The following is a 12,936-nucleotide window of genomic DNA, read 5'->3' as shown; positions in this document are numbered from 1 at the left end:
TAGATAAGAGTTTTGTCTTTGAAAATGATGGAAGGGTTACAATATATTTTTCTAAAACATAGTATTTAGTTGTTTTACTCAACTTGGATTTTAAGCATTAAAAACACATACTGAAATATAGCAAGTGGGTTTTTTTTGTTTTGTTTTATGCATCTTGATGTATTACTTGTCAGAGTCTCTGTCTACCTACAGAGTCATCCCAAGCACTAAAATTTGTCAATAAAATTCTAGTTTTATCATATTGTTTGCTTATGAAATTGAGAACTCTACCATTACAAAAAAGAATTATTTCGTATTTTTTAAAAGCATTAATCTGTAAGTAAAGGTGGTTTTAAGGACAATGGACCCAGAGAATAAGTGATAAACTGACCCAAGATTAGACGGACAATACAACTAAATTTGTTCTTACTAGCATTTACTCTGAACCAGATGAAGTACCTTAGTACAACATGCAAGTTATCTAGCTAATACTATATTTTTGTTAGTATTTTTGATTGTTTTTAGGTTAAAATATACTTTGGATTTTAGAGATTAGTCAAAGACCCCATAATGCATATGAATCATTTTACAGTGTAACAGCTAGCAAAGATAAGAGCATGTATCAACTACAGAAAGAACTAGTCTCTTGTGCAGTTGCCTCATTAAAACTAGAAACTTCTATCAACTTCAAGCTGCCGAAGACAGGCTACTGGAGGAGATTCCAAAACAACTGCTCACCAGTGTTATGTCATTACTATTTCGCATTGCAACTATTTTACACTTATTTCATACTGTTAAAAAGACATTTTAAAGCATATATATACTTTTGTGTTGAAATTCATTTATAATCAGCTATTCCATTACTTTAAAATATATGTGAAATATGAGATCATTGATGCTACTTGGTGGAAATTCTGAATTAGTAAAGCATAAAGAAACTGGAAATGAAAAGAAACACATTTGTTTCACTGACATATTGAATTAAAACACCGACGGCATGAGATGCCTACAGCTCAGATTAAATTTATTCTAGCCATGAAGCAACAGTTTATGATTTTCACATGAATAGCATACTTAAATGAAAGGAACATTAATACAATATGATATTAATTTACAAATACTCGCATTATTCACCTGCCACTGACATTCTGAATTAAATCAGTAATGGGGTGTATAACTGATTAAATATCTACACAAGAGAATGCAACAGCTTATGATTTACTAAGGCAATGGTAGAGTGATCACATCATTACATTGCCAAATGCCATCTATCACTTTTACTGAACTTAACGAAGATGGATTGCATCCCACAGATGAGATGCAGCCTATAAATACTGTCATGCTGATCTTCATCTGACTTTCCCATGGAACACACAAGCAACAAATCAATAACTGAAGATCTCAGATTAGAGTTCCCTTCTTATTGCAAATAAAGAATAAAAATGGTTAAGAATATAACATTTAAATTATCTAATAGTTCTAGCCAGTGACTTTTAGTAATGTTCACACTATTTCTCAGTCCACTAGATTTTGATCTACTTCTCACTTCTGAAATTCCCTACAAATTCTCTACAAAGATTACTGTCAAGACTTTCCTAATTTTGACAAGGACTGCATCAGTTCAATTACCTCTTTCCTTTAATTTCATGTTCTCACCAACTCCATTTCTTTTGAGAAATTGTAAAGCAAAAAGAGTTTTCAACATCATAATACAAAGTTGTGGGGTTTTTTTTGTTTTGTTTGTTTATTTACCATCAGAAAACCATCAGTTGAGCATAAGTAGCACTTATATCAGAACTTTGGAGAAGGCTTTACTGTGAGTACTTAACATTAAACACCTGCTTGAATATTTTCTTTACAAAAAAAAAAAAAAAAAAACAAACAAAAAAACACTCTCCCAATTTCACACTCTACATTTCAGGAAACAGCCTGCCAACTGCTTTACCAGAGTAGTCATAGGAGATGATATTATTCTCAACCAATCTGTTTGCTTAATATTATGGTGACAGATACCAGGTGGTCACTATTTGATCTGAGGTGAAAAAAATGCCTCAAAAGCAATAAAACATCTGAAAGCTTTAAAGTACACATATTTAACTAACTGCACCATCAGTACTTTAATTAAGTCTTTGCTACTTTTGTCAAGTAGCTATAAAGTAGGAAATCATTTCTGGCATATAAAAATTCTAAGACAATAATAAGGGATAATTAAAGAATGACTAACAAGATAAGGTGTATTTGTCTCAAAAATCAGATGCAGATTTTATTTCTTAAATCCTTCCATCATCAATCACATGTAAAACTAGGTCATCATATTGAAAATTTCTGTCAGAAAGAATATATCAGATATGGCATAAACAGTTTGGACTGTAATAACCAATTATTTCATTATGCTTTAGCCTATGAATATTATTTCATTACCAAATGTAAAGTTTGCTAAAATTATAGCATAAACCAGCAAATACCTGTATCATTTTTCAAGAGCTGTGTAACATAAAACCATACTATTTGCTATGGCACATTAAAGCTTATTAAATGAAGTAAAATGGCACGAACACAGGCTCTGAGTTCTTCAAAGCAGCAAAGCGATTTAAGTTCAAGACACCAAAAGCATCTCCCTGGATGTAACCTAGCATTCCTTCAGTCTGAAGTAGGACAACAGGAAAGAATGAACATTTTGTTGTGAATAATCTACAGAGAAATACCATGATCTAGAAATAAATGTAAAATCAAAAAACCCCTTTGTTTTTGTAGAAAGTATAATATTAAGATCTCTTATAAAAAGCTTTGTGCCTTCCTAATGATAACTAAAAACTCAGTGCATACACAGATTAAAATGAATATACAAATACTTGGAAATTGTTCAAGGAGCACTTCTAACGCATTCAGCAGAAAAGAACTACTGGGTAAATATATTTTTCAATTGATAACATTGCTTCAGCTGGTATCAGTGAAGACATAAAATACTGTATCTAGTTACAGTAGTACCTGTGAAATAAGTACTGTGGGAATGACAGGCAGGCTCAGGTAGGATGTTTATTGCCCCTGAATTCATCCTGTTATTTATTCTGTACCAGTGAATTAATGAAGCAAGCTCTACACAAAACACTTGAGGAGACTACTCAGACTCAGAAACACCCAAACTTAGCATGAGAGAGCAGGAACCTAACCCTCGGTTGACAACTTAAAGTATACTTCCGTGAACTAACCAACCAAGGAAAAAGTACACGACAGATGGGTAGTACTTCTGTGCAATGCATTAGGTGGGGATTAGAGGAATACTCATGACTGGATTTCTGGTATTCGAGTGGCTTGAACTGGATTCCCGGGCGCGCAGCCCGTGCTCCTGCGCTAGGGCACGCCGCTCGTAGAAAGGAATCTGTGCGACAACAGGGATAAATCACAGCGTGGAGGTGGACAAGACACGCGACCTTAGAAACAGGCAGCAGATCACTCATCTACAGTGAATACTTACACACTTACTAGTACGGGGTTACAGACAACTGAGTACTGATAATGTAAATGGGGCGGAGATACTAGAAGAAAAAGCTGATCCTGAAAGGATCAATCAAGCAGCGTTAGTGTTTCATGGAATATTTTGGTTGTTTGTGCTTAGTTTCACTATGGAGGATGACAGAAATTAATTAGCCACTCTTAGAAACATTTTCTATTACTGAGGCAGGGCTATGCAAAAAGGGGTGAATACTTACAGAGTAAGCTAAGAAATAGACAATTAATAGCAGTATTTCAGATTTTTCTTGATCTGAGTTTAGCTTTTTTCTATCATCACTGGTAGTTTTTCCACATTTTGCTATACAGTTTAGCTTACTTTTGAATCAAATAGATGAGCTCAGAACTCAGTAAGACTTTGGTGTTTTACTGAAAGAAATCAAATCAACAGAGACATAAAATTGCAGTACTCTGTCCTCTATTAACCTGGACATAATTTATTTCTTGGTTAGGTTTGGGGAATGGCATAGGGACAGCAGGGAATAACCTAACAAAGATAGGCTGATACATGATATACTTAAGGAAATACATAGAACTCAGCAAATTAAAACAAACACTAGTGTTTTTATAACTGTATCTCTGTCCCTCCCTCTTTTAAATATAGTTTAATTTATCAATACTAGTTAGCAAATGTTATAATCCCATAACTTTATAACAGTTAAAATGTCAGTACAAGAGAGCCTTTAAAAGCAGGAACACTTTTAGAATAGAAAGCCAAAACAACCAAAACAGCTAGAGATTAAATACTGTGTTTTATTATTGTTGTTAAATAAGTTTTTAAAAATCTTCACCGCTGTCCTGGAAGACTTTTTGTTCCTAATTAAAAAGAGTCTATAGTATCATCTATGCATTATACGTAGTTTCTCAAAAAAAAAAAATAGCCTTACATTTAAATCAACTAAAATTGTTATTGTCATTACAGCAACTATCCCAAAACTAAGGAATGCTTACAATAATTGCCTATAATTATACAATGAATTATACAATTTCTTGTTCCTGTCGAAGTAGGACCAAAAGATTCTAGGATAGAGGTACTAGAAGTAGGCATGTACTGAACTGAAAGATTACTGTATGTGAGTGCCTGTCATAAATACATTTTGGCATTTCCAACCAGGAATACCTAAACAAACCACAAAATGTGCAAATATTCTTAATGAAAGCTCTTCTTAAAATGAAGAGTAACAATATCTTTTCAAGTATTTATTTTTATCAGATTAAAAAGTTCTTTTGTAAAAGAAAAAGCTCAAAAATTAAAGAGACCTCATACAGTGTACTAAATTTAATGCTCTGTAAGAGAAATGGGAACATAAATACTTTTTTGACAGTTAAATTGGACCAATTTAGTTAGAAAGAATAGTAGCACACATTGAAACACCTTTAAAAGATTCAGACTGTAAAATGCCTTGCAGTATATCACAGGATCTGACACTTTGTTAGCAGTGAATAGATTTTTGCCTTCTATAAATACTAGCACCTAAAGTTAAAAACAGAAGTAGAATTTTTGCACGTAACACTTCCTAATACACTGTGAAAGATGTGACACTGGCAAAAACGTGTTAGTCATTGTTTACATAATCGGAAAAAAAGACACTGAGCATATTGGAAGTATTTCATCTTAATACTCTTCTTCCTCAATTGCTTTCTTTTGCTTTTCCACTCCCCTTCTCTCTTCTTCCTTTCAAACTCATGAGTGCCACTACCTTAAACCTAGTATGATTCTATTATTTGAACACTTCACTGTTTCCCAAAGAGCCACTGACGCAGGCTTTAGTTAATAAATTTTAGTCATCTTAAACTTTTATGATAAAAAGGAGATTCCCCTAGTAGTTAGATGCCAGGGTTTGTTTGTTTGATTATTTTTAACTTTTTCTTGGATGAACATCCTTGGTTAGCCCAGGATAGACTATAGGGTACATCATGATTTTAATTTATTTAAGGCTCCCATTAGTTGTTTGCTCAATCAAAACCACAAAGAATCTAGCCTTTGGATAGTACATGTTCCTTCACTGACTTTCTCTGGGTCAAACTGAGACTTCCAATACCATGTAGGAGCAATACTCTTTCTAATAATGCGATGATCTGAAAAGGTATCAACTCCGTTTATCAGTTGACAAACAATAAACAGCCAGTGGGAGATACGACATGAGAATCTGTTCAGGGAATAAGCAGGTAATATTAAAACTCTTTAGCATCAAATACATTTGTTTCTGTTGAAACACTCATTTGCAGTCTTTTCAATCTACTTTAAATTTACTTTCTTTCACCTGGAAATGTGAAGACAGGTCCATTTTGATCTACAAAAGATTGAAACTGTTTCTTTTATTTTCCTTTTTTTCTATTCAGATTGCATGTAAAACTACCTCAAGTTTGAATATTACAGAAACTGGTTCATAAGTTTGAAATAAGAGTGCTGTTCTGTCTAGAAGTGATTAGCAATATACAAAATATGAGTAAAATTCTCCCTGGGCTCCCTTTAAAAGGAGAATAGAGCCTATTGCTCTAAATGAAGCTGATAATTTTAAAGATGTGAGATTTCCAAATACCTCTTCATGTAACTCTGTGCTACTATTTCTGTACTTTCTTTCTGTACAGTGTTCTGTTACTCCATTTTGATTCAAGTTTCAGTAATCAGTTCTCCCAAAGAGACTCGCAACAATTCAGAGCTCTACCTCAGGTAGGGTCAAACAGAAATTATAAAGAGAGTATTCTGAGATGGCCAATCCAAAGTATTAATTTAAACTCAGTGTCACTTTCCCCTAAATTTGTTACCTTTTGTATCTCCTTTCATCATTAATACCTTACTTCAATTTCCTACAGAATTGTGAGTTAGGATTTGACTTGTCAAGGCATTGGTCCTCACAGCCTAAAGCTCCAGAAAGCTTATGTGAAATTAAAAATACTTCTTTCTGCAAAGTGCAGGATTCCCCAAACTTAGAGGACAGTAGGTATCAGCATGCGTTTTCCAAATATAATCCCTTTGATTGAGTTTTGCTTCGTTTTATACCACCACTGACAATGGAAAATAGCTATGCCATGAAGGTTCTCCATCATTTCTGAGCAAAAAAGGCACCTGAGACAGTGTCTAGTTCCTGAAACTGTAAGAATACACATTTTTTTTCTAAACAAGTTCATATACAGCTTTCACAATACAAGAGGACACAAAAGTATACAAATGTACAATCTTAAGTCACAGGCTAGAAGCAGGAGCAGCCTGATCTGTGTAAAGTAAACTCTACTGAGTACCCATTTAATTCTTACAAGTAAAGTGGAATAGTGGTGGGACTAGCTAGCAACATAGCTACCCATTTTTTTCATAGACAGATGCTTCTGGAAGTGTCTATTTAAAGGAAAATTGTCAACAAAACTTCTTATGCTTGCTTTGGAACGAAAGGCTAGGAGGACAACACACACAATACAAAGGTAGCGATGTCACTTAGCATCGTACTGATGTCTATTTTAAATGTGTTACGCTATTTTTAAGAACATCTTCAGACTGGATTAAGCCATACATGATGCTACAGTAATACAGTCAAAAGGGATACTGAACTGTTAATTGATCAACCCAAAAGAGTGCTTTGCAGGGCACTACAGTAAGAACGAGGTGAGTTTTTAAAATCTGGCAGTCGGGTGTGGATGAGGAAAGATTAATTCCATCCAGTTACTCATCACCATCATAAAAACTTCTTCATACTTACTGACCGAAGGAAATAAAGCTCATTTTATGAGCATAGGTCAAAGACAGTAGAGAATACACTGCAAAAAGCAATGCCACACAAAAATAAACGTGTTAAGTTATGGCACTCTGTGCACACTACACGTGTAGTTTTTATTGTTCTTTCTTCCTGACAAAGACAGAATCCTATCAGGTACTTGGTTCTTGGTGAGTTCTAAATCCGTTTTTAGTGAACTGGAACAAGTTAGATAAAGTTGTTTATTTGCTGTAAATCTACTTCCCGTGAGCTGAAAATGTGTTAGCTAATGGGTTGTTTATGAGTTGCAAATCTGTTCAGTGAGGTGAAAATTTGTCAGATAATGGCTTGTTTATGAATTCTAAATCAATATTCAGTGAGTTGGAACTGTGTTAGATAATAGCTTGCGTATGGGTTGTAAATCTGTTTTCAGTGAACTGGAAACATGTTAGATAATGGGTTGTTTCTGGGTAGTAAATCTGTTCTCAGTGAGCTAAAAACATGTTAGATAATGGGTTGCTTGTGAGTTGTAAATCTGTTTTCAGTGAACTGGAAACCTGTTTAATAAAGGACTCCTTATATATCATAACTCTGTTTTCAGTGGGCAGAAAAGTTCAATAATGTGTTCGATTTGAGTGGCATATCTGATTTCAGTGAGGTAGAAACCCATCACCTAATGGATTCTTTGTGAGCAGAAGATCTGCATTCAGTGAACTAAAAATCTGTGAAAACAGTGTATCGCATACTCTAATTTCACTATTTGAGTTAAATACTGAGTAATGTCTTGCATGAATTGCAGACATGAGCTTAATGGGGTAGAAAGGGGCTGTACATTTGTTATTATCACACTAGGTATTTTTAAGGCAGTTTCATACCTCTTTCCATTACAAAGAAAACTTACTATATGTGCTTACCAATAATTCTGGAGCAAAAACATAACATATGTCAAAGATGTAATTTTAACCTTACAATGAAATATTATTATTGAAATTTGTCAGCTGGCTTCCATTTAATAATTTCTATGTAATCACATGTCATCAACATGGAAATCAGAAAATATTAGAATTTTAAATATCTTACAGTAAATGGAATCACTGATGTCAACTAATCCCACCATTCTTTTTTGCTTTATAGATACCACTGTTATTACATCAAGCAGCATCATGTAATACTTCCACTGATTAAACGGAACTATTTCCAATTTACACTGAGAGAAAAGAATCAAGTGTGAAAACTGTGGAGAGGAAGGATCTACGGTACAAAAATGTCAGTTTAAAGTGAATGATTCAGCAAAAATAAAAAGATTTTCAAACACAGAAAGGAGAACAACAGAGAAGCATATATGGGGATGTGATATCTCTTCTAATTTACAACAAACCAAAGCATTCCTACAATACAAACAACACTGTTAACAAATATATCCCAAGCATATATAGTTAGTTTTTTGCAAGGTTAAAAAATGCCATCTGACATTCAGTTATTCAGAGTGCTGACTCTGCTAATGAAAAATGAAATCAGGTATATTAAGATTACACGTAGAAACACTACCTACCATTTTTTTCGAATAATAATTCTCAAATATGCTCTGTGAAATGTCTTTAGGTCTTGTATAACAACTTATCATAAAGTAATGAGAAATACTTTACTATTCTTTTAAACATCCCTTTTGTATCTACATTGTTGCTTCAATAGTATTTCTCTCTTTTTGTCCATTTTAAATTTAAAATCTCCAGCGATTTTTCATGCAACACTTCTCATGCTTTCCTACCATAGCAGAATTAAAATACTGACTGTATTCAATCACTGTACATGTCTGTGAGCTCTCTGTCTCTTGTGTAGGTAATGTCAACTCTGAATCCCTAGGTTTTAATGCATTGTTGACAGTAATGAGAATATCCTCACAACATTGCTTATTTAGTCTTTACTATACCTTAATGTGGGTATAATCAGTTTCTCAAAAACATACAAACATAAAAGCTCAAAATAAAGAAAGACCTGGTACCATATGTGAAATACACTTTTCCAATCATTAGTGTGAACAATTATCTTGACTGGGAATACCTTCCAGTAACCACAGCACAGAGGGATGTAATGATGCACGTATCCAGTGTAAGTTGTAGAATAAAGTCTCCTTAGTTTGCAATTATTTAATTCAGGTCTTTTCTAAAAACATTTCCAATCCTATAAAAGCAACAAAGTATAATATGTTCTACATTAAAATATTTCTGTTTTTCCCTGCTTTCTTCACTCTTGTTATTAAATTATTAAATTGTTTAACTCCAACAAATAGCTAAATTTAGTAATGTCACAGGCAACATAAGAAATAAGTTATCCACAATACCAAAAAAAAAAAAAAAAAAAGAAAAAAGAAAAAAGAAAAGAAAAAAAAAGATAAAACACATCAGACATGGAGAATGGCTACTGAAATGAACTGTAGCCCCAGAAAAACCTGATAGAAATCTAAAATAGCGAAGAAGAGAAGAAACATAATAAATAGGTGCACCTAACAACTGACTACAGATGAATGAGGTTTATTACATATTTTAGAACAATTAAATTAGAGCAAAGAAGGAAAAGGCAGCATAGATCTTTTGAATATAGAATTTAGAGTGTAGATTTTGCATGCTTACTATTCAGACCTGGTTTCTCATCATTCATATTCAGACTTTCCTTCTGTTCTAATCGTACCATGATAAACCTAATTTTCAAGTATACCTTGCATTAAAGTTATTTTACTCTCTGTTGATGGAGGTTTCAGTGTAAAACCTTCCTAAAATTTTACTGGGGGATCAAGGCCTCAGCTGCAAAATGTGTTGGGTATCCTGTCCCAAAGACTTTGGTGATGATATTGGTGTCAGTCCCTTTGACAGAAGTGTCAGGCTGCAAGCATTCAGGTGCTAGACAAACCTTAGGTCTCAGGCATCTCTCCCTAGCAGTGTGATGAATGAAGGCATAGTAATGTAACATGCTTACTAAGTAAGCCTCCCCTTAAGCAAATCAATAGCATAAGCTGGAGTTTGTCTCCAGTAATGATAACTGGGCAGGAGTCACATGTCTTGAAACAACTACAGGAAAGATGAGTCAAGTTAATACACTGATTAGGATACCAGTATTCCAGTCCTGGGAAGTGGTCGCATCAAGCTGCAGTATCCTACAATACTTCTACCAACTACAAAAATAAACAAACAGTAAGTTCACTGCATAAGGGGACTTCTTTCATTTCTAGGCATTGTACAATGAGATCTTGTTTCGGTAGTACAGCTCCTAAAAATCACAGCAATACCAATCAAGCACTATCATTATTGCCTTTGTTTTTAATGAATATGCTTCATATGTTATACGGTTGTTAAAAACAAATTGTTTTAAGCCTCTAATACTAAAAGATAATGTTTAAATGTATCACGCTGAGATCTATTACAGTAACTGTGGTAAAAATTTACTGTCATTTTTACTCTATAAAGCCAAGTGTATCAACTTTTCATTTAGTAAGGGTTATCGAAAGAAAACAAGTGTTTCGGGAAATAAATTCTTTACTTACTTTCAATCAGCACTTTTCTGCCTGCCCAGTTGTCTTTAATTACTTGTATATTTCCGAAGTGTGCATCACTAAAGAATATGCGGTTAGTACCTCTTCCTTTCAGACTGTAGTCAAAAGCGAGAGCTATTACATTTTTGAAGTACTCTGGATTTTCATATGGTCGCACTGGTGAATTTAAATTGGTTTCATCTGAAAGATGTATACTTTTTAGTATTGTCCTTCCCGAGTACAATAGGTAACCTTCATGTCTAAGGCAAGTAACTCCATCTTCTGCAAGATAGCCATGGGCACAAGCACACGTTCTCTGCGCATTGCCCCGATAGAGGCAAAGTTGATGACATCCACCATTATTCTTGGCACAAACATTAGTACCTGTAAGAAAAAAAAAATCTAGCTTTTATAATATTACACTTAATTAACTTAAATTAGGACATATTTTTATGCATTTTTTATATATTTCATTAATTTTCACTTAAACTATTTCAACTTTGTTCATAAGTAAAACAAAGGCCAAAAGAGAATATTACTTTAACCCAAACCTAAAGCCAATTTTAAAGAATCCAATCTGTGAACAAATATAATTCTTGTCCTTTCCAATTCACAAGAGTATATATTTTATAAGTATAAAATGATATTTTATTTGGGTTACTCCTCCATAATCAGATGAAAACTCAGAGACTGTTATGAGCTGTTTCAAGTGGTTTGAAAGATTTTTTTTAAAACACCTGTTACTGGCAAAAAGACTCAAATTTTGATACACTCAATATACAGTAGTCTACCCCACTGTTTTTAGAAAATGTAAATCAAAATAGAAACATATACATTAATAGGTACAAAACTGTGCTGATCCAGTTCCCTCTTCTTAATGTAAAGATATTTCCTAACATTTTTCTAGTATCTTTTGAAATATGACTTTACAAACTTGTGACAAATGCAAACTATTAAAGAATCATTGTCAGATTAGTAATGCCAATGACTTAAACTACTTTTATTACAAGCAACATTTAAAGTTACAGTAACTGTCAAAAATTAGAAGCTATTTTCCTTTGTCTTTTTGGACTCTGTATGAAATACTAGTATAGTCGGTTTTGATAATTTAGTTTGGTTTCTGACAGCACCTTCCATATAACAATTCAGCCCTTTCAGTATAGTCATTTTCCCATTTCTGAAGTTTTCTCCGTAGTGAAGGAGACAAAAACATTTTAAACAGACTGCTGTCTGGTAGAAGACCATAAAAGTTTTCAGGTAGCATGTAGCAATCTGAAATACTGTTGAATATTTGCATTTTCTAATTGCTACATTTCAAGACGAAAATACTTCTAAGAAAAAAAAAATGGCGATGGAGGCAGGGCTTAATTTGCTCTTAAAATTAGAGAAGTTGAATTTTGTGTTCCTAGGCAAGATTATATGAATAATGCTCCTCACAGTCATATAAAACCTTTTGGAGAGTTAACTGTATACATTTTTGCTGATGGTTTGTTTTAAAGGTTCTTTTAAGTTTTATCAGGCTAGAAAAGTTAATATCTGTTTGGAAGGATGAGAGTTTGAGAAGAGGAAGGAAAATAAATGAATAAGATTCTCAAGCTTTTAAAATCTCTATTTGAAATTTTCAATGCTTCCACTGCTTAACAACTGCAAAGATCCTTAAAAATGGCCAGTTCTAAAAACAGTTTAGTCAGGGCATGTCCTTGAACATGTAGGATAGCACTGAAGGATAGCAATCTGCTTGCAAATTGTACTGCAGGACTGGCTCATCAGAAAGGGTAAAACAGGTGTTTGAAAAAAAAAGGATTAATCACTTGTCAATCAGCACAAGTTTTTGTCAATGTCAGAAGATCAGGAAGCTAGCTAATTACATTGGTTTCTTTTTTAAACAGCTTTAACTATTTCTAGCTCAATAAACTTAAAAAATAAAGTACTAGAGAGATATAAAAACATTCCAAAAATATTTTTCACCTGTTTTTTCCCTTTTGTCCTCCTGGCTCACTGACAGCCCCTCCCAAAGACATTAACCATTTGTAGCCTAGTAAAATTTGAAAAATGTATTAAAAATCATTCAGTTATGTTTTTCAAACTAGCATCAAAAGATTTTTAATCCCAATAACCATTTCTCCTATTCCTAAAGCACTCAAGTCTTTAAAGCTATCAGTAAAAATCAATACATGTAAAGAAGCATTTTTATCCAATTGTTCTGTTTTTTTCTTAATTCTATAACACAAA

At 33.4% G+C, this 12,936-nt stretch overlaps 1 protein-coding gene across 1 annotated transcript in view; it reads right to left on the bottom strand.

Moving 5' to 3' along the window:
• The window catches only part of LRP1B (LDL receptor related protein 1B), a 339,912-nt gene that overhangs the window by 155,896 nt on the left and 171,080 nt on the right, over window positions 1-12,936 (bottom strand). The window contains exon 38 of the mRNA XM_062578228.1: window positions 10,717-11,088. Within this exon, the coding sequence (XP_062434212.1) occupies window positions 10,717-11,088 (372 nt within the window). The remainder of the gene's footprint in view (window positions 1-10,716; window positions 11,089-12,936) is intronic.

This window comes from Rhea pennata, chromosome 6 (assembly GCF_028389875.1).
Source record: "Rhea pennata isolate bPtePen1 chromosome 6, bPtePen1.pri, whole genome shotgun sequence".
Taxonomy (NCBI): domain Eukaryota; kingdom Metazoa; phylum Chordata; class Aves; order Rheiformes; family Rheidae; genus Rhea; species Rhea pennata.
Note: the sequence above shows the minus strand (reverse complement) of the source record. Positions and strands in the feature narration are given on the sequence as shown.